We start from the raw sequence: 26230 nt of genomic DNA, 5'->3' as shown, positions 1-26230 counted from the left end.
GATATGTTTTGCGTTTTACATTTGTTTTTCATTTTTCAACTATGACAGCGATTGCCCGTAAGGTTTAGACTCGAGGCAGTGTGTTCATGACGGTTTGATAAACTCTCTCTTTAGATAGTAGGAATCAAAGTGCTACAGTCTCATTTCACACCTTTAGGCCAGGTGGAGGACTGTCAAGGCACTCTCGCACCCTTGGAGGGTTTTTTTTTTTTGGCAAAAGGCACTACTCTGATGCTAAAGGTGCGAGTGTACTTTGCAAACTATCGTGGCAAATCCAAGGCAATTTGAATGGGTTGTTCAACGTATCAGTACTATTTTGAATCATTATTGTTGTTGTTACGAATTTGTAATTGTGTTGAGGCACTGTTTCAGGGCTGTGAAAAATCACATTCTATTTCTGGACAACCAGCAATATAGCTCAACCATCATTAAAATTGTTACCAATATATGAAGGAGGAGGAGGAGGAGGAGGAGGAGATCGAGACCATCCTCTGTGCAGAGCGTTGGTGATTCCTCGGCAGTCTCCTTGGCTGTTGGGCACAATCCTGGCGGGTCGCCACTCCGACACAGTATACCAGCATGCTGGCACTCATTTTGCCGACCTCGGAAGGATGACAGGCCGAGTTAACCCCACCTGGTATTCAACAGCTGAGCGGGATTTGAACTCAGGACCCTAGGATCCAAAGCCCACCACCTGAACCATTAAACCAACACCAGGCATATATCATCTGATCGAACATACTCTGGCATTTTGCCTCTCGATGGCAGAAATTATAATCTACAGTGGTTGCCAGTCCTATTGTAGATCGCGGTATTTCCTTGAACCGGTCTCCCCCCTAAGGCGGAGTGCACTTCACACCGTTCTGCAAGTATATTAGCAGTCGCCAATTTGTGCCTCATCTACCCGCTGCCATAGATGATTTTCTGACCTCGAATGGCTCAAATATCCCAGCAAGCTGGTACTCAATTTGCTGACCTCAGAAGGATGACAGGCTGAGTCAACCCCCTGGTGTGTATTGATTCAGTGGCCAACGGGGCTTGAATTCAGGACCTTTGGATCCCAAGCCAATACCCTAACCACTGAGCCAACACCAGGCATATATATATATATATGAAGAGATATTTAATTATTAATACTTTGCCGAAGCAGATCCAGTATTGAGGGGGGGGGTGGTGGGGGAGGGGTCATCCAAGAATCGTCAACGTCGTCATCCCCTACTCTTTAGAGGGCCATCAGTGCTGCCTAAGTACTCCAGTTGGCAAGGGTATTGCTGGGTGGTTTGGTCTTCTTGTGCGGTTCGATCGTGCTGTGGCGTTTTTGATCAGGCTGTGTGGTTTAGTCACGGTGGCCAGTTTTCCGTTGCCTTCCCAGCAATCAGTTAGGGCAAGAATTTGAAATTTGTTCAGGGTTCCGGCAATCAACTCGTATAATCCTCATGAAAGACAATGTCCATCAGTGGTAGCAGATGGGTATTCCGGCCTAATGCCCTTCCTATGGACTGCACGCACATCCATGCATCACCCCGCTTGCAAAATATCGAGGCGACAGTTTAGAACTTGGCCAAGATTCAAACCAGGGTCTCTAGTTACACCTCAATCCAATAATTATATTCCATTGAAAAATATTCTCATATTTTATTTCTCCAAGAATTGTGAACATAAAATAATCAATATAATTGAGAGAAGTAAACACCCGACGTTTCCCTGTTGGATCTTTATATTTTGACTAAGACTGATTGATGGTAGATGCTCGGAGGGTCTTCTTCTTTCAGATGCAGCACAAGGCTGTGGGGTAGCATCATTGGTTAAGGGCATGGATGTGCCGCTGATGCAATGCCCCCTGCTGGTTCGAGCAAAAATTTGTAATTTGTTCAGAGTGCCAGTGATAGCTCACATATTCTTAACGAGGGACACCATGGGATCTTTAACGTCCACCAACTAATTCTGGCAGACACGACGCCCTTTTAACGTCCATCCGAGGGACGACATACTGTACACTGATGGATCACGCTGCCTGTGAAACACTGGGATGGCAGGTTACAATTGGGTTGGGATTCAAACCCAGGTTAGATAGCTTTGAGGAGAGTGTGTGTATCTCTAGGCCATCCTGCCATTAGTTTAGTGGTTCTCAACTGGTGGCCCATGGTGACTTTTTGGGTGGTTCACAGGAACATTGTCCAAAGTCGAACGTCATGACCAGGCGCCGCCGTCCGGCATTTTTAAACCCTGTTCACAAGTATGCGGCACGTCATCCATAACCAAATATTGCAGCATTTTTCTCACTTTGAGCTCTCTAATTTAATGGATTATTGGAAGTTAAAGCTAATCTGACTAACCATGGACGCATCAGGATGCAGGTTCACTCGAGGACAGTTCTGGGATGTCGTGGTTCTGACAGCGTCGGATGAGAAACAGGCGGAATGCTACAAGCACCAAATGGAGGTCAAACGCAAGCGACAGGAGTTCCCTCTCGGAGTCTCATTCCACGTGTTTGCTGACCCTCCCGGACCCAAAATTGGTGAGGCAGGGACATTCCTGTTCCAACTGATGCAGGTGGAACTGTTTTTATTACTTAATTACTTTATTCTTCACTTGTTTGAGCATCACACATGATGTGCCACTTGTTTTCTGCTTTCTCTTGCACTTCTCCATTACAATTTTAAATCTTAACCAATCTCTCTCCCTCCAATGCCTTCTCTTATCCCTCAATGGATTACCAAAAACCCTTCACCACACCCATGTTACTTGCTCTACTATCTTCATCTGCCACCTCCTTTAACTATCTCCCTGTCTTCCTCTTTCTCGAGCACTTGACTTTCTTCATTGTCCCCTCCAATTGTTCACTTTCCTTCATACTCTTCAAAAGTAATTTGAAGGGTTTTTTTTGTATTTTTCATTATCTTTCACATTATTGATATGCACTCTGGTCATGCGACTACCTGTCCCACAAGACTGAACCTGCATATTGTCTGATCATTCGTTTTTTTTTTTCTTTCATTCTTTCCTTTTGACCTTTTCTTTCACTTTTGCTCTCCCCTCTCCTCTTTCCCTCCCTCTCTCCCTGTCCCCCTATCTCCATTCCCAATTTTTCTTCTCCCTTCATGTGCCGTATATATATACGCACTACCACAATACAAGTACAGTGCAATCTTCCTCTGGGCTTTCATCAAAATAGCTCTTCACTCCACCTTTGATGTGTGAGCATATTGTCATTATCCATATTCAGAAACAGAAACTGCTTTGTAGCAAGGGGCCATCCATATATTATGTAATGCACAGAGGGGTGGGTAAGTGGTTGGCCCAGCATTACAGGGCATTGTGGAAGGGATGGGGATACGGTGGTCTGAAATTGATAAATTTCACGACAGCACAGCTGTTCACAAGGCCCGTGTTGAGCATACCATCAATCATTACTGTAGCTTTGAACAGCTGGATTATCACCCCATCGAGGGCCAGCGACTATTATTCGTTTTGACATTTGAAGCCACACCTGTGTGGTCACCAAATAAAGAAAGTGTATTGAAGTCGAGAGGCACTATATTGAAAAAAAAAAAAAAATGAAGACTTGGCATGTTTTTGACTCTCATGTCTCGGGTATTTCAAATGATAATCATGAAATTGAATGGATGCCATCAATCTCAAAGAAGAGATCAGGGCCATCCTATAAATAGTAATAAACATCATTGTTGATAAACTCTATGGAGAATATGAGCATCCATATAGATAGTGTCGAGCACCACGCTTTACCTTGAGAAGCTGACATCCTCCAAGGTAGTGTTCTGGGACCAATCGTATTCTTAACCTACATAATCACGTCTGTCATTGAAAGATCTATGAGATTGTTTTTTTAAGACAACCACACCCTGTTCGTCACCTCTCTTCCAAGCAAGGAATAGCAGCATCCTTATATTATTGTCCATCCAGTGAAAATGAGGAACTGGTCATGTACCAGGAACAGGTTAAGAGAAATGTGGGCCTCTTGAGGAATAGCATCGGAAGATTAGTTGGTGATAAAAGTAAGGTGGCAGATTTATTGAACAGTTCTTTTGTTTGCTTCTGCAACTCGGTAAGCATGGAGATGATAACGCCCCAGGGCCAGATAATACGCATCCAAGAGTATTGAGGGAGGTTTACAGAACAGATGAGCATGGTGTTAGTCGATTTTTTTTTTCACAGCTTATTGGAGTCAGGACAGGTACCAGAGGGTTGGAGAGTCGCAAATATAACACCGTTGTTTAAGAAAAGATCAATCCAGAGAATAATTAGGGAGCTATATAACTGTTTGACTTTAATTGTGCGGAAGGTGTTGGAGTTGTTAATTACGGAAGGGAGAGGGAAACATTTGAATAAATTCCAACACATTAAAGGTAGTCAGAATGGATTTACTAAAGGGAGGTCAATAGATCATGTTTTGCAAAACTATTGGAGTTCTTATGAAGCAGTTTCTGACTGGTTGGATGAGGGAAGTGCAGTGGATGTTTATCTCGCCTTTCAAAAAGCATTTGATAAGGCACCGCATGGAACGATGTTGGCGAAGGTGAGGGCTTGTTTTAGGGGCTGGAAGAGTAGTCATCTGGTTTGGAAACTGGTTTAGTGATGGGAAACAGACTGATGGTGAATGAGAGGATATCTGCCTCGGAGGATGTAAGTCGTCGGGTACCTTTGGGATCAGTTTTAGGACCATTATTATTCATACTTTACATTAATAACTTAGTGGAATTAAGAGTTGGCTTTCTAAATTTGTAGATAACATTAAGCTTCCAGGTAAGGTATAGACCAGAGAGGGGAGTGATACGATTCAGGAAAGTGTAGATACGTTAATGGATTGTGCAAAAGATTGGCAGATCTAGCTAAACATAAGGAAATGTAAGGTACCTCCTGGTGGGTATGAGTGAGAATACTAAACAGATCAGGACACAACAAAACAAAAGGAACCGTAGAAAGAGGAGTGGGGGGGGGGGCACCAACAGCAGTGTTGAAGGACAAAATAACAAAGTAGAGGGAGACTTGGATAAACAAGAGATGTGGGGAGGAATGAGGGGTAGGGGAAGATGCATGGGGTGGACAAGATGGATACAGAAGCAAACTCTCAGGGAAGAAAAATTGGAAGTTAGGAAGGAGGTGGGTTTGGGGTGGGGGGGGTGGTTAACGAGGGTTTAAAATATCATGGTTCTGTATTGGGAGGGGGGGTGATCTGAGATGGTGGAGAACAGATGTCTTGAAGATCTGGAGGGAAGAACGAGATTGAGGAGAATGTGGAAGTTGATACCGCAGGTGAGAAAAAAAAAGAGGAACAAATTTGAAGAGGGATAACTTCCAAATCAAAAGCTGCATTGTTAACACTGTACAGGAATTTAGTGAGACCTCATCTGAAATATTGTGTTCAGTTTTGGTCGCCACATCTAGGACATAGCTGCCATCGAGTGGGTCCTGCATAGTGCCTAGATTGATTCTGGGGCTAGCTTTACTCAGCTATGAGGAGCAGCTTAATGAGATGTGGATTTACGAGGGGATCTGGTTGAGTTGTTTGGGGTAATGACAAAATAAGTGCAGAAAAGTTTTTCAGCCGAATAGACAGTGATAGGACCTGGGGCCATAGCCAGTAAAGAAGATAACGACTGACAAAAAAAATATATATTTAAATATTAACTTACCAACTGTAGTCTTTTATGACCCCAACTCAGAATCACAAAATATCATTCATTCTGCTAAAGTTCACATAAATGACTAAACATATTTTGAGTAGATGATGTTTTAGTGATAAGGTAAACAAACATAAAAATAATAAACTAGGGTCTTTTCGGAACACAACTCAAAAACACTCAATTTCACTCAATCTGCAAAAGTTTCACATCAATGACCAAACAATATTGATTGGATGATATTTAATTGAAAATGCAAACAAACATATGGAAAAAAAAAAGAAAAAGCAAACACAACTCAGCAATGCAAATGCAAATTGAAAAGATGTTTATTCAGTCAAAATATGAACTTCAGAAAATACATCTACAATGTACATTGCCATGCCAACCTATGAGCAATTGTCACAGTCAGTGTGTTTCGAGATTTGTGCAGGACAAACACGCTGGTTACATCTTGTGCCTTCCAACTTGGCTTTTTTGTCTGTACCACAAGGACACAGGAGGCATCTGTTTTCCTTCTGCTGCTGTTCTTCCACTCCATCATTTGGCTTCCCTGTTTGTCTCGAACACAACAATGTCAGTCATTACAGGGGTCAGAAGTAATGAAAAACATTATTTTATAGAGGCACATCCATCTTCTCTTGTTATACCTGGATGCCTTGTAATTATATCTTGTTTCCAGCATCATCCAACAGCTGGGGAATCTTTTTGCCACACGGTTCCATTTGTGGCACAGAGTTCATGATCAGCTGCAGCAGCTCGGTGTTGGCCACGGTTATGCAAATGACCATGACCATGACCTCTTCCAGGCTTGCTCATTCTTATCGACCTCGGATGGTACATGTCTTGAGACAAAACAGCCTGAGCTACCAGGGGCGGATTGATAGCAGTCACCTCAATGTCGCTGTGTTCAGAGGGCTCTGAAACATGGTCATCTTCGGAAGCAGAAATGTCGGAATCAACGTTTTGATCGCAGTCGTCTCGCCCTTGTAAAATGATTTGGAGGACATCATCTGTAGTGTTCCTAGCTGTTTTTTTGTCTGTCTGCCTTAATTTACTGCAAAGAGAGTATTCCATCTTAGTTACAAACACAAAATCAAGTGTGAAGTTTGTAAAATCATGAGAGTAAAAAGGATAAACTTACCTGCACAATAAATCAAAGTACTGGTGTCTTGGCCAGTCCGCTCGTATTTATTTATACACCTCAATAGGATGATGGGAAAGAGCAATTACTAAATAAAGTGGATACTAAGAAGTGGAAAACAAATGTGGGGTCCAGTCAGCAAAGATATCCTGCTGAGTATACTCAAGCAAATGCAAAGTAAAGTGACAAGTGGAAAAAAGGGGAGTTATTGCAAGCAAGGATATCCCTGCTGATGACGCTCAAGAAAATGCTAAATAAAGTCACAAGTAAGTGGAAAACAAAAAGGAGGTAAACATAGCAAAGACCTTCCTGCTGACATCATTGAGTGCACCACTAGCAGACCGGGACGGTACAAATGGCATACAACGTACGCACATATGCATAATGAAAATGAATGGGATATTTTGAAACAGCCGACAGAATTTTCTTGTAACTCTGTGCAGCAAAATGGAATTTTAAAACATCATCTGCATTTATGACTGGCACAGATAGGCAAACAAACTTATAAAAGATTAAATGTATTGAGCAACAAATATGGAAATGGCACATCAAAATGTATGCCTGGGGTTCGGAAATACCCCAGTTGGTAGGGTGAGGGTTAAGGAAAGGGTCTTTCACTCAGAGAGTGGTTAGTACATGGAACACTTTCACTCGATTCATTCTTATGGACTGGCTGGCTAAGTGTGCAATTTACTTCTGTATTCAGCCTCTGGAAGAGGCACAGGCTCCTGGGCTTCATGAATAATTATTATTCCCCTTGAGACATTAAGCAGATTATATCTCCAAGCTAGCCTCAAAAGTTGTACTGTCTCTCATTTTTCAGGACTATTCAGCTTATAACAGGTGAAATTTGGTTCCAGTAAAATAGGGATTTTTAACCTACAATGAGAAGTTGTTCCATCCATGAGGAACATGCTCGCGATGCCGGAGTATGCAACACACAACTTTGAGAGCCATTCCTCAAAAAATGTGCACAAAGGTATTGCAGAGGAATGTTTTTCCTGTGCGATCTGCTCCATCGATGTAAAAACATCACTGCTGAGATTGTGTGCACCACATTTACAACGAGAAAGGCACTCGGTAGAGCGCATACCTCCGCCACGCAATGCCTGATCCACGAGAACATATCGGGCCCAATACATTTTTGAAATATCAAGCTATTTCAAAACAGCTGGATTTGAAGTGTGAAGCGTTTCTGGCCCTATCTCTCAATGGTGAAGAATCGCTTTAATAATTAAATAATTATCTTATCCAGATTCGGATTCAGATCTTCACCAACATAAAATTAATTTGTCCTTGCCACACACTCAACATGTCCACCAACTTTTGTCTGAATCCATTCCCAACCTTTTGAGATATCGTGCTACATAGTGTTTTTGTGTGTGTGTCTCTCTCTCTCTCTCTCTGTCTGTCTGTCTGTCTGTCTGTCTGTCTGTCTGTCTGTCTGTCTGTCTGTCTGTCTGTCTGTCTGTCTATCTCTCTTTCTCTTTCTCTTTCTCTTTCTCTTTCTCTTTCTCTTTCTCTTTCTCTTTCTCTTTCTCTTTCTCTTTCTCTCTCAGAATCATTAAAAAATTATAGTAGTTGGATCTGGATCCGGATCTTCACCAAAATCTAATCAGTTCATCCTTGTCACACAACCAACCTGTCCACAAAAGTTCATCCGAATCCGTCCACAACATTTTGAGATATCCTGTACACAAACAAACAAACAGACAGACAGACAGAAAGGGGTGAAAACATAACCTCCTTCACCTTTGGTGGCAGAGGTAATAATGCCAACAACTTGATGTTGAGTTTCATTTAGCTGAAGTGTTAGTTGCTCTCCCAATGACTGTTCTGCCATTTCAATCGTTAGCATTACCTCTCAGTTCCTCATTCCTCTTGATAAACTCGTTCGGAATTTGTGCAAAATTGAAGTTGGATGATTTGCATCCCTTTCCAGTAATTCAAACTGAATCGCCTGCAGATGAAGATCCTTGTATCTTTGAGAATGAAACCATGTAAGCCTGTAGGGTCATTCAGGCGAATACCATCGACATGGACAAACTCTTCGGCCAATGACTCTTCTAAGTTCAGGAATAGCTGCATTTCATCTGTAGGCTGGCAGAAGATTAAGATACTGACAAATGACTCTCTCATCTGCCTCAGCATCAGCATCGGTTTTACTTGATATTCCATACTTTGCTGTTATTCAAAGTCATTGTCCAAAAGCACCTGCCTTCACAGCATCCCTAGATGTGGGATGTGGCCCTCCATTTATTTTGTGTAGGTCCTCAAAGGATGTTGCACCTGCACGATGAAGAAGTTTCAAGATGAATCTTTCTGGCTGTGAAGGCTGCACTCGATACATTTGACCAACGATATTCTGTAATTTATTTATCTTCGTCCAATGGCCTTGCTTCTGAAAAGGATTGTGTTCCGGGATATCGTGATGCAAATACTGACGAGCTTCCTCGTCCCAAGCATGTAGATCAAACCAAGCAGTTACAGTTGTTTTCTTGTCTCTTCTGACAGCTTCTTCTTCTTAAATGTGTCTAAACATTACCGTCTGTTGGAAAGGAAGGTGCACTGCCAATCCCAACACGCAGCGGCTCATCTCGTGCAACCTATTTTTCAAGCAGAAAAAAATATCGCTTGGTGAGAGCCAACGTATCTCACGTTAAGATGAGCCTTAATCTCATCATGATCTAACAGCCCTTATCAAATCTCAATCGTAGCACAATCATCACCTTTGTGTATTTAATTAAAGATGCATCTGATGCTCTTTACCGTCGTGCCCATTTTTCTTGTGGTCGTGTTTTGCTGGGAGGTTAGGATTATATGGCACAACAAAGGAAGCGCCATATTCTCTGGCTGGAAACTGAATGTTAAACTGTCCTCCTCTTTGGTACTTGGGATACCCATCAATATCCAACATGTGGGTCTCTTCACAGACATTTTTGGAAAGTTATTCTGGCATTTTCCATCTTTCATGCAAAGAGTTTGGAATGACGTCTCAGCAAAGACCGTGAATCATATGTGCATGTGTACTTTTCTGTGAAGTGCTGAAGACAGGGCAGGACTTGAAACCTCAGCTGTGACAACAGAATCTACATGTTCAGGTGTTCATGATTTATCTTCATTTGAATAAGGAAATCAAGAGATGTACATGATGCAACCCACACTTTTTTTTAAACTCAACACTTATTTATGGATATGGGCAATAACCTTTCCAAGTGCAGTACGTTCCTCTTCAAGAGATCTGTTTTTCAGTTCACTTAACTTCATATGGAAGACTCTGGAAACTATCAGGAAATGTGAAAGTGATAGGCACAAGGACTCCGCTTCATTGCTGGACATTACAATGATTTTGAAGGTCATGGTTTCCATGGCGTCAAGCTGAGCAAGGTATGAGACAGGGGTGCCAGCCAAGAGGGAAGGGCAATACTCCATCATGTTGAGATGAAGACCTTGTCGGTAGATAAAAGTTCAGATGTGCCAAGGAAAGACTTTGCACAATGAAGGATGCTCAGACTGGCTTTGGAGGCCAAATTCATGGTATTTCTTCCTTCATTTCTCATTTCTTCATTTCTCTTCCTTCATTTCTCCTGCTTTCCTTCCTGAAAGTCCCTGAAATGTCCATCTTCTCTTCGCCATGTTCCCCGTCCCATCCCCATCCCTCTCCCTTCCACAGTTCACCTAATGTGTCTGTTCCCCACTGTTTTGTCCCTTCCACTCCTGCCCCTCTTGTCTCATGCCTCCTTGATGTGAGTTGTGTGTTTGCTCTTATACGAGCCTCGACCAAGGTATACAAAAAAAAAAATTACATACGTGGTTTGCCCAAGAAATATCATGGCTGATAGTTAGCCCAAAAGTTATAGTGATTGAAGTACTTCAAGAGGGTTCTTAAGAAAGTTGATGGGAGGGTTTGCCAGTCCATCCTGTCAGAGGGACAGAGTGAGATTGTGACATTTTTTCAGGTTTGAAAGACATATTCCAAGTGTGACCAGCTATTGATTTTTATCAAGGTCTGTAGAGAGTGAAGAGGCTGCTGCCTGTCTATCTGAAGGATGAGGAATGTTACGGCAGAGAGTGGAGTCGTCAGCAAATAGATAAAGGGGATTTTTTTTCCAAAGAAGCAGAGAGATCATTCATGAAGATTAGGAATAGGACTGGGCCCGGAACACTGCATTTGGGGAACTCCAGCCAAAACAGAGAGAGGAGCACACAGCATCCCATTAAGAGCGATGTGTTGGCTACGAGAGTAGAGGAAATCAGTCAGCCTTGTGTGGAGGTGACCCTGGATGTCATAGACAGAGAGTTTGAAGAGCAAGGTGGGGTCCCCGACAGTATGTTGTTTGTTCTGTACATCATTCTGGTGTTGGCTTAACTGTTAGAGTGGTTCACTTAAGATCTTAGGCTCTTAGGTTTGAGCCCCTGTCGTGTCCTGAAAAAACACCAGGTGGGTTGACTCAGACTGTCATCCTTCTGATGTCGGTAAAATGATTACCAGCTTCCTGGAATCGGGCAGGGGTAGGGGGGAATGCATCAACAGCACAGCCGCACTCCCATCAATGATGCAATCAGCAGCCACAGGCTACATAAATAAATATATATTCTGTACATTTTTTTTTCCATCTGTACCTTAATGTGAAGTTGTATGCTGTTTATTCTGCTCATCGTTTATTAATCTTCTGTACAGGAGATGGTGGCTCGGTGTTGTTTACTCTTTCTGAACTTGATAAACTCTATGGAAAACAACTGGAATCCAAGCATATCCTCCTCATCATCGCTGGTACGTGTCCATACTCTCATTCCTTTTCATCCCATCCTATTGGGTAACTCTCTTCCCAGTAAATTTCATGTCATATCCTCTTGTCATCCAAGGAATATACAGCTCTGGAAAAAAAATTAAGAGACCACTGCAAAATTATCAGTTTTTCTGGTTTTACTATTTATAGGTATGTGTTTGAGTAAAATGAACATTTTTATTTTATTCTATAAACTACTGACAACATTTCTCCCAAATTGCGAATAAAAATATTGTCATTTAGAGCATTTATTTTTCAGAAAATGACAACTGGTCAAAATAACAACAAAGATTCCGTGTTTTCAGACCTCAAATAATACAAACAAAACAAGTTCATATTCATTTTTAAACAACACAATACTAATGTTTTAACTTAGGAAGAGTTCAGAAATCAATATTTTGTGGAATAACCCTGATTTTCAATCACAGCTTTCATGAGTCTTGGCATGCTCTCCACCAGTCAGTCTTTCACATTGCTGTTGGGTGACTTTATGCCACTCCTGGTGCAAAAATTCAAGCAGCTCGGCTTTGTTTGATGGCTTGTGACCATCCATCTTCCTCTTGATCACATTCCAGAGGTTTTCAATGGGGTTGAGGTCTGGAGATTGGGGTGGCCATGACAGGGTCTTGATCTGATGGCCCTCCATCCACACCTTGATTGACCTGGCTGTGTGGCATGGAGCATTGTCCTTCTGGAAAAAAACCAATCCTCAGAGTTGGGGAACATTGTCAGAGCAGAAGGAAGCAAGTGTTCTTCCAGGACAACCTTGTACGTGGCTTCATTCATGAGTCTTTCACAAAGACAAATCTGCCTGATTCCAGCCTTGCTGAAGCACCCCCAGATCATCACCGATCCTCCACCAAATTTCACAGTGGGTGCGAGATACTGTGGCTTGTAGGCCTCTCCGTTCTAGCTGCAAATGTTCCCTTATCAAATCTCAGACAATTTTATGTACCCTCCCTTATATTCATGATCATAAACTTCCTGGTCTATAATGTTGATTCCTTTTACTCTGCAGGTTTGATAACATGCATATTTTCATATGGGGAATGGTGTAACACCTTTCTATGGTGCTAAATTAACTTTTACTAGAAGAGTACCCGCACTATCGACGATCTTGTTCCAAGCATGCAACACATTTTTCTGACGCATACCTGGGTCATTCCATGTCAAATCATCAAAGAATCTGCCGTCATCTCTCAGATTTTTGTAAAACTTTGGGAACCAATTGGGACCCATGAAAAACGGCAAGAATGCAAATATTTTTACTAACAGCCTCTTAATTAGTGAGATACAGACTAACGAACTTTGGACTAATTAGCACGACGTCGCGAATTCAAATGGCCATATCTCTAAAGTATAACACCTAGAGAGCTGGTTTTGGTGTCATTTTAAAGGTATTTTCATGCCCTATAAATTTGTCTGGGCAACATTTTCCTACCTCCAACCACAAAAAAAGTTATCACAAAATATAAACTTCAATCGTGAATCCCCAAAAAATGTATCCTTCAAATTTCCTCAAATTCATCCCAGAGGTACCTTATGATGTCAAGAAGCTTCCACATAAATTTTGTGATGGGCACTCCAATAGTTTCTGAGATATGAGCAATAATGTACATGTACGTATGGCATATAGGTTCGAAAATCAGCATTTGTAATGTATTATACAATCATTCTAACCGAGCCATGACAGGGAACACAGGGAACGACCATCAATTGCTTTGAAGTATCATATACTTTCATTTTCAACTGGGCCTGAGGGGAAGAAACAAGTGCTGCTGTTGCTGCATTGAAGAGGAAATTGAAAGCCTAAGTCAGGTTAGTGAACACTGTGCACTTGAACTCACTTATTGATTGTATAATACATTACAAATGCTGATTTTCGAACCTATATGCCATACGTACATGTACATTATTGCTCATATCTCAGAAACTATTGGAGTGCCCATCACAAAATTTATGTGGAAGCTTCTTGACATCATAACGTACCTCTGGGATGAATTTGAGGAAATTTGAAGGATACATTTTTTGGGGATTCACGATTGAAGTTTATATTTTGTGATAACTTTTTTGTGGTTGGAGGTAGGAAAATGTTGCCCAGACAAATTCATAGGGCATGAAAATACCTTTAAAATGACATCAAAACCAGCTCTCTAGGTGTTATACTTTTAGAGATATGGCCATTTGAATTCGCGACGTCGTCCTAATTAGTCCAAAGTTCGTTCGTCTGTATCTCACTAATTAAGAGGCTGTTAGCAAAAATATTTGAGTTCTTGCCGTTTTTCATGGGTCCCAATTGGTTCCCAAAGTTTTACAAAAATCTGAGAGATGACGGCAGATTCTTTGATGATTTGACATGGAATGACCCACCTATATTTTGGCAGTGTTTAGGCAAATGACTTATCTGTATAGGCAAAAAACCCCCAGGTTACGTGCATGAACAAAAACATACCTGCTGCTTATAATTCAAAACACCGCCACCTGGATGGTGTTTTGCCATCGTATAGCAAGGTACTATGCAATACACAATTACATCGAGAACTTGTGTCACTCATCTTCCCCCCTCCACCCCTCGAAGACCACCAGAAAAGATAAAAACACCCTTATGCACGAATTGGGGTCATACTGATCCGATATAGCAAGTCTGGATGTAATCGGCTCAGAACTGTAGGAGGAGTAGCCCGACACACAAACACACAAACACACCGGTCCGTGAATTGTTGTGAGGATTCCATTGACTGGCTTTATTTTTCATGATGAAATTTGCAACTCATTGAATGACATTTTTAGCTTTTACTAACTGGCCATCAAGTTGGTTCTTTGTAATCTTTCATATTATAAAAATGATTTAAAATCTATTGTGTGGTGTTTATTTGGTTTGACCTTTAGCTGGAATGTTTTTTTTTTGTTTGTTTTTTTTTTTTTAAATAAAATAACATTTTTTTTGTTTCCTTGTATTTCTTCAGGAGGATACAGTCAGAGGTTACCAAGTGCTACCGTACTGGGGAAGCTCTTTATGGCTCTGCCGATGGGAGAACGAGCATACCAGATGCTCGACCTGAAACTGGCCATGTATATTGAATTCCCGTTGTGGTTTGGGCCGGGTGTATTTGTCTCGTGTTCAGATGATATAGAAGTTTACGATGCTTCCCAACTGACCATGCCAGGTGCCAATGGAATTGTTGCACTTGCTCACCCATCTCCACTGCATGTGGGAACCATGCATGGGGTCTATGTGTTGAATAGGGATGCAGGGATGCAAGTGTGCAAGCGCTTCTTGCATAAACCCACCATTGACGAAATGCATAAGGCCGGTGCTGTGCTTCAAGATTTGACTTCAAATCCTGACGAGTTTGTCTATACAGACAGTGTCTACCACATCAGTCTTTCCACCTCTAAGACCCTCAAAATGATTTACGCACAGCTCAATCCCCTTGACTGTGAGGTCGATGCCTATGGAGACTTCCTGCAGGGTCTGGGGACTGAAGTAGATTTGGGGGATATGAAAGTCACGAAAAACATTTCAAGGGTGAGTGACAGGCTTATCCAAGTGAAGAAGCACATTTTGTGTTGTCTTAAGGGAACACCTCTACATGTCCTGCCACTGGATAGATCCAAATTTTATCACCTGGGAACATTACATGAATACCTGTACCACTTCACTAGGGATGACAACTTCAGAAACGAGTTGGGTATTGTCTCGAACTCCTTTTCTTCCTCAAAGCCTGATACGGTCGCACAATCCTCATGCGTCATTCACTCACTGGTCGACGGTTCTGTCAAAACTGGAAGTGTGGTGGAATACTCCATCCTTGGACAGGAAGTTGTGGTTGGGGAGAACTGTGTGATTAGTGGCATCTCTCTTAATGAGAGGGCAATTATTCCAAACAATACTTTCTTGCACACAGTTTCAGTCTCCAAAAATGAAACGTCTGCATTTGTAACTATTTTCCTTGGGATATCAGATGACGTCAAGAAGAGTGTAAGTTCCCTGCAAGAGTTTAGTGCACTCACGATGCTTGGACGAGCATTGAGTTTTAACCTGCAGATCTGGAATTTGGATCTTTCAGATGATCTGTTCACAAACCCAGGGTGTGGTCGAAGTCTGTGGAATGCACGTCTCTTTCCCATGTGCGAGACGATGGAACTCTCGGCTGCTACTTCTCTGAAAATGGTTGCAGCAGCGTGTGAAGGAAAGAAGGTTGATATTTGCAGAGACTGGGAGCACTTGTCCTTGGCTGATGTGCTGCAGAGGAAAGATGACAAAATGATGTTGGCACATAGGGAACAGCTTGTGGAAGCTCTTGGCACAAAGGTTGTATGAGGAAAATGTTGACTCCAGTTTGAGGAGCTATGTTTGCAAGGGACTTGTTCTTTCAGTGTTTAAGAATATGTCCAATTATAGTGGAAATGGACATTCATGAAAATGAACTGCAGGAAAGAATATACATTTTGGGCAAACATTATTTGTTATTCACTTTAGAGGTGCTTTTTGGATGCCGAGGATACTTTTCCCAGGATTGTCTTAACATTTTTTTTGTTGTTGTTATTTTGTTGATGTCATGTGTTTGCACGTTTTTTATTTATTTAAATGCTTTTATGTGTTTTTGTGCTGGGTTTATGCATCCTTGTCTGTGTCGCGTGCTCTTGTGGGCCTTGTTCAGCCTGGTGTTGGCTTAGCGGTTAGGGTGGCTGGCTTTGGATCTTCGGGTCCTGAGTTTGAGCCCCGTTTTCCACTGAATTAACACCAGGTGGGGTTGACTCAGCCTGTAATCCTTCTGAGGTCGGCAAAATGAGTTCCAGTGCACTGGTATAAGGACACAGCATCAGCGGCATAGTCGCGCCGCAACAAAATGATAGCTACCCGGCAGCCAAGCTGTCATATGTAAGAAGAATAAGGAGTGAGCCTTGTTTGGATATATTGCTGTTTATTACTCTTCCTCTTTTCCATTTTGTCCATTCCCCTACTTGCTGCCCCACTGTGATTGGTACGATGCCTTTCCCCCATCTGCCACCTGTCTCTTCCATGAACCTCAATTTCATTGATAAAATATTGTAAAATGAGAAAGTTACATTTTCAGATATGATTAGAAATACAGGTGATGTCGCATTAATTCGTTTTCATGAATTATTTCGTTTGGTGATTATTGAATGGAACCTCAGAAAGAATGCGAGAGAACATGCAATTATCCTGGGGAGTGAAGTTCAGGTCTCTGAATTAACACATATTCATCCAAATCTGTTCTTATTCTGAACTCATTGAAATCTTCTTTGGTGTAAATAAGTTCTGTGCATGACATTCCTGGTTAGCAGAAAATGATTGGATACCATGTGGAAAAATGGTTTGTTTGTTTTTTGGAGAGGATAAAACTTGTTTAAATTATCTGAAAAAGGTTGAAAATTGTTTGAATTATTTTTACATTTATTAAATTGACTCAAATGTCCAAACGTATTGTTACGAATTCGCGCCCGCCGGCGTGCGAACGACCGCGTCTTCCAATAGCGGTCGCTTCGCCCACCGAACGGACAATTCAGTCGCGACTTTCAGGAACAACGCCGAAACCCAGTCACGGGTGTGCTCCAAGCACACCACAACCTTGTCCGCACTCTACCCGCGCTACAGGGTCAATCGCCCAATTGTGGATATCCCTAATTATTCACGTGGGTAGATTACCGAGAGATTGTACCTCAGCGAGGCCTGCTTGGACACGAGCCGCTTACGCAGCTCGCTCCGTTTTGGGATAACCGAGCGGGGTATTATCACGAGGCCTCGCTGGACCCGATTCTATTATCGGCTATTATAAAGCCCACTATTATTCCGACATGCAAGATGGCAGCTCAATCAAGGAAAAGACGTAACGAGCAGGTTCACATTTAAAGAAGCACATTTATTACAAAGCACACGTAAGCAATTATACAGCCAAACGGAATGCAAAAGAAAGAGCTAACACCGTCTATCAATTATGTACAGTCACTTATACAGTTTTACTTGACGGACTCGGCGCCACTACTTTCATACAAAGAAAAGCAAGGAAAACCCCCAGGACAGACGAGGGGTAGACTGGATCTCTTTGGGTCTTTATTGCACGGAGCCGTGTAGACAGCAGAGGCTCCGTGAGGCCGCGCTGGTTACCTTCCCCTGGTGGTGATTCGCTGTGGCGTTCCGCGATGTCCCGTCCCCACGGCAGCTAGCGTAGCCGCGGTTAGGCCCAGGCCTCGCCAAGCGGCCGGGTGATTCGGGCCCCAGCCGCAACGCCTGAGAGTAACGAACGGGTCTTCGCTCTTTTTGAGTTGATGCTCTCTTTAAGAACCCGTTCGTCCCTCAGCGATGCTCGGACCGTTCCGAAGCCCGATCACCTCAGACCGTTCGGTGCTGGTTGGCGAGCTCTCTCCGGCTCGCACACGAACACGCAGCTCCGTGCGGCACAGCAGGCTTAGCCGCGCTCCCAGTTCGCGCCTCCTCCGCTCTCCTCAGCTTCTCCAGCTTCTGCAGGCTTTGGGCTCCAGACTTCCACGCGGCTCCTCGACCTCTCCAGACTGGCTGCGCTTGGCGTTCCGCTCGCCCTTTTATAGAGCCCGAGAGACGAGATTTTAACCTCCGCTCTCCGACCTTCGACCCCCCGCTGGCTCCGCCCCTTTCTTTTGATCCGAATCTCGGAGGCGAAGCTTGGAGCGAGCGGACGTGGTAGAAATCACCTACGCTGAAGGGAGAGCGGACGTACTCGAGATCACCGACTTGCGTGGCGAGCAAACCCCCACGTGTGCCTGCAGCGATGCAGTTCGATGCGGACTCGCCGCGGCTGGTGCGAAGATGGCGTCGCTTCGGGGATGAAGGTGAAGCGATGTTATTTGGGTTGGTCTATTGGGGGAGATGCGGTTTGAGAGATGGTCAGGAGATGTCGTTGTTGTGAAGGCCTTGTGGAGAGGGTGGTTGGTGGTTGGCATGGTGGAGAAGGTGGTTGGTGGTTGGCGTGGTGGAGCAGGTGGTTGGCGTGGTGGAGAAGGTGGTTGGTAGTTGGCGTTGCGGAGAGGGTGGTTGGCGTTTGGCGTTGCGGAGAGGGTGGTTGGTGTTGTGGTTGGTCCAAAATAACGATAGTCAAAGAAAAACGGCTAACTCAAATATCACAGCCCGGGTGACATGAATATATCCCATTAGACAACGGTGGGGAAATCTAACTGAACACGGACTTATCGGCCTAACTGAACTAAGGACCTATATGGTGTTCTGCGAATTTCCACAGCCGTAACAATATGTTATCTAGAACAGCATTCGGTAAAACGCATGCCTCTGCCAGACTGAAGAGTATATGTTTTGTATCCCACTGGTGGGCAGGATCTGCATCCAGACCTTAACCAAAATCTAATCGGTCACCTACCCAACTCATCCGCCAAGTTTCATCCGAATCCGTCCACAACTTTTTGAAATACCATGCTATACATCATTTTCGGCCCCATCTCTCAATGGTGAAGAATTACTTGTATATTAAAGTATTCTCGGATCCGGTTCCGGATCTTCATCAAAATCGAAACAATTCATTCTTATCACACACCCAACCTTGCAACCAAATTTCATCCAAATCGGTCCATAACTTTTTGATATATCCTGCTCACAGACAGATAGACAAACAAACAGACAGACGGGGGTGTAAACATATACTCCATCCACCTTCAGTGGTGGAGGTAACAATATTGTTCCAGATTTTGATTGGTGAACTAATTCAGTGACCCAATACGCCAATTCTGTTCCACCTTATAGAGTTCCCAGCCTCGGGGTGGGTGGAGATTGCACATTACTTGCTGAAAAAGTATAGTCTGTATATTGCAAGAAGACGCTATAGATTTTTGTGTGTTGTGAGTCTAAAGGAGGCAAATGGTCTAATGGGTCAAAGGTGTCTAAGTGGTCCATTGGGGTTTATAAGGATCTGAAGGGCTCTAAAATATAAAGGGTATTTTCCAATTAGTACTTTGGGTCTAAGGGTCAAGGAGACTAAAGGGTGTAAATATTAGAAGTCAAAAGGGCTCTTCGGAATCTTAAAAGGTGTCAACAGGTCGAAAGGGTCAAGGGGTTTAAGCAGTCAAATGGCCTAAGCAGTCATAAGGGTCAAGGGATCTAAGTGGTCTAAAGTGTGTAAGATGGGTCCAAATGGTCTAATGGGTCTAAAGAGTGTATTCCAACAGTAGTTTAAAGTCTATAGGGTCTTAGGGGTCTCAAAAATCAAACGTGGTTTTAGAGGTGGAATGGGGTACATAGGGTCTTCGGATTCTAAAGGGTCCAATGGAGAATATGGGTTCTTAGGTTTCTAATGCTTCTAACAGGCTCTACAATGTCCTTGTGTCTATGGGTTCTGACTGGTCTTGGAGGTCATAGTAGTCTTGAAGGCTGTTAGGGGGTCTTAAAGGTCAAGGGATCTAAGCGGTCGACAAGGTAAATGGATCTTAGTTGTCTTAGAGGGTCTGAAATGGTCTAAAAAGTGTATTGTCGTGTCCAGAGGGTGAGCCCCTTCCTGGACAGATGTCCAAACAGTTCTCCCTTGGAGGCTTACAGCCGAGATTCTCGGAGATTATGTCGCGTGCAACAAAGAAACAGCTCGGCGCTTCACCAGAACGGTAGCCCAGCACAGGGGTTTACTCTCAAACCCACAACAGATACACGGACACCAGCAACTTAAATAAATAATGGTTTAATAAACAGAAAGCTCAACAATTACAATAGAAATGAATCAAGATGTGAGGTAACCTAAATCTAATTTTGAGGCACCTCCACACAGACTTAAATACAGATGGGGACAGAATAAAACAAAGAAAAATCCCTCCTTTATTTCGGCACTTAGCTTCAGGTCCAGGAGATAGTCTGGGTAGCTTGAAGGTCACCGAACCACTTCATCACTGCGTGGGAGGGCATGCTCTAAAATGACGCCGAGCCACTCTCTGAGCGGGGAACGTACGTGAGGTAGTTTGTGAACCGGCATTAAACGCCAGGGGTCACCAACCACCGTGCAGCCTCTTCGGCGGTCATCCTCACCAACATCGATCTTCTGCTTTGCAGAATGGCACCGTCTCTTTCCCCCGATGACTCGGCACGAGGCTTTGGCGCTGGTCCCACATGCGGGAAAACTCACCTCAGCACGAACACAATCGTGCGGTCCTCTTCATGCATCGAAGGAAAGCCAGCCGTAATACCCTGCTCTTTCAGCTGCCGATCTTGCCTGTCCCACTTCGGGCCTTCGTCTCTGACCGTGTCTCTCTCCTCCTGCAACAACCTGCCTTCCCGTTCTCTTGCCGAGACGCACTCCATTTTCTCTGATAGCGTCCCCTCACACCGAACTCCACTCGTGCGTTCACTTCTGATCCCCCTTCACCGTCACGCCTATCAATCATCCACTCCAGGGGTGTGACTTGTTCGCCCACTGTCACCCTTGGAGATGATGCTTCTTGCCTGCTTGGTCATGCAGCTTGGTTGTAATGGTTGTTGTTGTTATAAAATTGTAATTATATCATTGTTGGGGTTGTAATACAAAAACATAGGGAAAAGTCACGGGGGGAAATTACATACTGTGGAAATTGGTCTTAATCCCTGTCTAATTAACACAGCACCACCACCTGTATGGTGACAAATAACACTTAGGCTCACAGTCTCCCCACTTAATTTACATTGAGATGTCTCTTGCACGTCCACAGACCAAGCAACTCGATGCAATCCTATCTCTCCTATGAAATCCCTTCATCTCCCCAACAAATGTAACACAGCCCCCTCCCTGGAACCCGAGCTCCGACCCGGTTAAATGCAGGCATTACCATTCCAACCTTACCACTTATCGACTCACACATAATTAGCCAATGAAATAAATTAGAAGGTGCTGTGGGAAGTGAACTGTAGCTAACTTATTCTCCTTAACGTTCTAACCCCTTAAACACAACAATTCTATTTTTTGCAAAACTCTTGGTTCCTCGCTCCTAACTCCTGGGGTAGGTAGAAAATGTCAGCAAACACAAAAAATGTACTGTAACAGACAAAACCTGAACCAAAAATTTACTTTGATGTTGTACAACCCCCTTCGAAAGACTGCGTTCCCCAGTGGATGCCACAATACCCAACGTTACCTGTGGAGCCATCCCAATTTACCTAATCCAAATTTCCACGAGCCCTGTCTGGTGTAGGTTTGTGACATGGAAACATCCAGTGATCCTTCCTTCACTCACTCACACACATAAACCTAATATCATTCATTCATTCCAAACCCTGCAAGACCATGGCTTAAATGTTATTACACACATGTATGATCCTCAACTCGGCAACAGAGAGGTACCGTATAGCAAAAATGGTGGGGGCACTTCTGGTTGTGGTTCCTGCAATCCAAAAACAAGTCACCCGACTTGAGACTTCTTTCCCCCCCCTCCCCCCTTTTTCAACTATTCAGTCCCTGACAGTCAAACAGCTCTTTTGCTGTACTTCCCGCCGGGGAGGATCTCCACCCTTCCAGACTCTCACGGCCTCATACAGATCGCTCAGCGTCTCTTTACCGTGAGTCACCCAACCAGACCTCCCCTCCGATGGGTCCCCGTTTCTAGACACCACCAGATGCCAGAGACAAATTTCCTCAAGGGGAGCCACAGTCACCGCTCCTCCAGAGCTTGATCTATTCTTGCGGACCCCATTTCTTCCCCACCCAAACAATCCAACATCTCATTTCCTCCCCCGTTGCCATTCAATTCTCAAACAATGGAATGCAAAAATGGTGATCGTATTCCTGCACTGTCATAGCCTGCATACATGTTCTCATCCGCATTCACTCTCCATAAACAACTCAATTCTTTACACATAAACATCGACACAACAAGACGATTCCCGTTTCCAAACCAATCCCTTTACAGACCATTGAGTCACTCTTGCCCGCTCCCATCCTAATTACCCATGTTATAGCAAAACTGAACCCTTGGGACAGTAAGCATCAAGGCACTTTACCCTAAGTGCAAGTCGTCGCACGTTGGTCGGGTCCAAGTTTGTCATCCACCCCTTATAGTTTTCTTCACACCCTTCCAATCCACCCTTGTGGATTTGTTGCTTTCAATCTCCCTGGGTTCCATACTTTTTTTTTTCTTTATCTTTTCTTAATTTGCCTATTATTCCAAAATCTTGGAGAGCACCCTGGCTAATGTTTGGGTGCAATTACAGACTTTAAACACACCCTCCTTGAGAAGATGCCAAAGAATCAGATCAGCCACAAAACGGTGTCTACTAACATTATTGTGAGAGGCAGCAGGATCGATGCCTGCACCCCCCTCCATGAAGTAGTAGGTCTCGAGTGCTTTCATCCATTCCCAGAAGCCTGCATTCTCCTCCAGGATCTGGTGAATCCAGAGTTCTCACATCCAACCTTCATCGATGCCTGCACCCCCCTCCAGGATCTAGTAGGTCTCGAGTGCTTTCATCCATTCCCAGAAGCCTGCATTCTCCTCCAGGATCTGGTGAAGCCAACGTTCTCACATCCAAGCTTGATCGATGCCTGCATCCTCCTCCAGGAAAAACTGTGTCCACAGCTAAAATCCAGGCAGACATTGCCAAAGTCCAGCAGACCCAGCCAAAACTGCATCTCCTGGGCACACTAAGGCCATGACCGGCTGGCCCACAACCAGCATGAGGATAACTCCCAGGCATGCATGGATGTCGGCAACCACACTTCACCATTCACGATAGACAAAAGCCAGACAAGCAGCCACCATGGTTAACACAAACGCCATCACCTGACCTTGGGCTGTTACGCTCGTCTGCTCGGCTGAGTGATCAAAGGGATCAGTCGTATGATTGCCAAGGATAAAACAAAGTGACGATATAAATTGTCAGAAGCAAACTGAAGAGCCAATAATACCAATGGTGAATCTAAGAGGGGTTCACGGGGTGTTCATTAACTCCTTCGCAGTTGTGATCCAGTCGTTATTGTTGTCTTGCTATAATGTAGCAGATATTTCCAAATCCAAAACACGATTAATGGACCCATTGCACAATTTTTTTATATATATACATTATACATAGTCAAGGCTCTTAGAAGAAAGAGCTATAACACAGAACGGATCGGCACGCAACATAACAAAAGGAACAGCAGAAAGAGCAGGGGGAAATGCCATCAGCAGTGCCAAGGGAGGAAATAGATGGAGACAGCCAAACAAGAGATGAGGGGTAGGGTAGAATGTAAGGAGTGGACACGATGAAGACAGAAACAAAATAGGGGGTGGGGTGGGAGGGGAAATAAACATAATGTTGATTGAGGTATGCTAACTGCTGTGGGAAGCAAGGAAAGGCTGACAGTTTGGGCATTAACCCTTTGTTTGCGAAAGAACTTACCTTCACAAGCAAGATCTAGTTCTTCATTTTAAATTATGGCATAATCTGTTTACTACAGGGAATTCTGGGCTGGCTGTGACTTTCGGAATGAAATTTTGCATCAATAATTTGAATAGAAAGTATGCGGGGTGAACATAATTTTTTTGACCTTGACCTGATTTTATGGTCATGACCTAATTATAGACATTTTAACATTTTTCATCATAACTTGATGAAGGTTTGTCTGTTCGGAATGAAATTGCCCTCTCTAGATAGCCTAGAGCAAGGCACATTTACGATTCGTTTATATCATACCCCTCTGAGTTAAAGGTCAAGGTAAAATAGCTGTCTGAAAAAATAACGCGTTTTCTGTCATCGCTCAATTTTGCCAATGTGGAATCTTAAACATCGCTTGGTCTTCCAAGATGTTCTTGCATCATAATAGTGTACCTGTACCAAAGTTGGGCATCTGATATTTGACTAATGCCCTTGACCTACTTTTCTCAGATTGTGACCTGATTAACAAAAAAACACCTTTTTGATTGTAACTTGAATTATTTTCCTCCGATTTTCATGATGTTGAGTTTTACGGATAGATTGTCGATGGGGATACACTTCTTAGTTCACACTCTATCCCTAAATGTTGAAGGTCAAGGTCAAGGTCATGTGGCGGTCAGAACAAAATATGCCATCATTGGATTGTGGGCCAAGGGTAAGTCACAGGCGATCACTTTGTGATCACGGATATCTACTTCTGAAGGGTTCCTACTCTCGTGGAATGATGAAAATGGTACCATTTCAGTGGGAACCCTTTAGAATAAAGACACACACACACACACACACACACACACACACACACACACGATGCTCCATTTAGTAATAGAGGCCTATATCGTAATGAATGACCAATAAAGTTGTCGTCATGAAAAGGAAAAAGTGCAAAGACAGGATTAAGCTTTGTTTTATTTTAAAGCTGCACACCACAAATGCACACGGCAGTAAAATGATTCAATTTCACAATTCCATAAACAATAATAACAGGATGAAAAACGCCTTCTCCAACCATTATTGCACATAACAAGTCAACTTCAACAAGTTTAGCTGTCACAGGTCGCACACCAAGCATCTCCCAGACAGCCTGAAATTGCACTCTATTGTGAGCTGAAATTTGTGATATTAGGCTTCTGAGACTTCTCTTCCATCTTGCAGGTCACATGACAAATGTATAGAAATCAGTGAAAGGCTAAGGTATGTGAAAAGCTGAATTTTTGCTGTGTGGTTCGGATTTGCAGGAAATAAAATGGATTTGCAGAAAAGAAAACCTAAAAGTTAATAAAATGTTTATTATGGCATAGTTATTCCCACATTGAATCTTTAGAAAAAGAGTGAAGCCATAAAATGTGATAGATCTGCATCGTGAATTTGTGTCGCAAGAAAAGTGAAGTCCACCCCAGTGTGTGTCTAAAACCAGATTACATCCCGTTTGACCTTTATTTCATGTTCTTACCTTTGTTTCGCTGTTAAATGTGCTTAAAAAGGTGTTTGTTAGGCCATAAGCCTCAAGCTTAGGTGGGAAAAGAGGTCGTATAGGCCCGAGGACCAAAAGAAACCGATTCAGCTTGGTACAGGAGTCTCGCGTCCCATTTAGGGCTCGGACCAATAGCAAGCGAGCATGAAGTGGCAAAGTGTGTCACGGTTTGAGGTGTGGCCAAAGGTTATAAAACACTAAAAAGAGACACTGAGGATAGCTTCGTGAGCTCAGTGAAGCAGGTTGTACCTCGATGAGCTACGAAAGGAGCCATGCCTTGCCTGTGCCACACCCCTCCCACCAGGGCATGTCTCTCCTCCTCCTTGCCACTGATAGCTTGGTCACAGGGCCAAAAATTGCTGCATTACTCCTCCAATCAACACCATGGGTTTGAGCCTAGCGAACCCTGTTGTCTTTGTTGTGAATACCCTGTCATGTGTGTTTGAGGCCTGAAGGACATACAAAGGTAAGGACTTGTTACCATCTGATTTGTTCTGTGTGGCATGTATTCAGTTGTAGGTAAGATTGGGGTATCATTTATACTGTCATTGCGATAGCTGTCTGTAAACATGTGCTTTGTTTTGTATCATGAATGCAATTGTTGAACTTGACTTGGCCTCATTTCATCCTGCTCACTCACAATGGCTTCATCTGGTGGCGATGGGGGAAATCTGATTCAGATAGAGATTAGTGCAGTCACAACCCACGAAGAGCCTGGTAACATGGGATGATGGTTGCTCTGCCAGACAACAAGATCTGTCCCATGTTCGCTTGGCATTTCATTCACCCAGCACAGAGATTCCAATG

General features: G+C 43.4%; 1 protein-coding gene and 1 long non-coding RNA gene across 3 annotated transcripts in view; one reads left to right on the top strand and one right to left on the bottom strand.

Moving 5' to 3' along the window:
• FPGT (fucose-1-phosphate guanylyltransferase) overlaps positions 1 to 16968 on the top strand; it is a 19117-nt gene extending 2149 nt beyond the window's left edge. For both annotated transcript variants that reach the window (XM_085881617.1, XM_085881618.1), the window contains exons 2-4: positions 2351 to 2518; positions 11468 to 11560; positions 14543 to 16968. In XM_085881617.1, coding sequence (XP_085737743.1) covers positions 2351 to 2518; positions 11468 to 11560; positions 14543 to 15900 — 1619 coding nt within the window. In that variant the 3' untranslated portion in view covers positions 15901 to 16968. The remainder of the gene's footprint in view (positions 1 to 2350; positions 2519 to 11467; positions 11561 to 14542) is intronic.
• LOC147026317 (uncharacterized) lies at positions 5956 to 7128 on the bottom strand. The gene is made up of 2 exons (XR_015058284.1): positions 6293 to 7128; positions 5956 to 6195 (listed from the first exon to the last, which is right to left on the bottom strand). It is a non-coding gene; the product is annotated as an uncharacterized LOC147026317 (long non-coding RNA).
• Positions 16969 to 26230: the final 9262 nt, after the last annotated feature.

Source organism: Eptatretus burgeri, chromosome 5 (genome assembly GCF_056783735.1).
Source record: "Eptatretus burgeri isolate ZD-2024b chromosome 5, Ebu_testis_v1, whole genome shotgun sequence".
NCBI classification, from domain to species: Eukaryota; Metazoa; Chordata; class Myxini; order Myxiniformes; family Myxinidae; genus Eptatretus; species Eptatretus burgeri.
The sequence above is the reverse complement of the archived record's forward strand: the minus strand, read 5'-3'. Positions and strand labels throughout refer to the sequence as shown.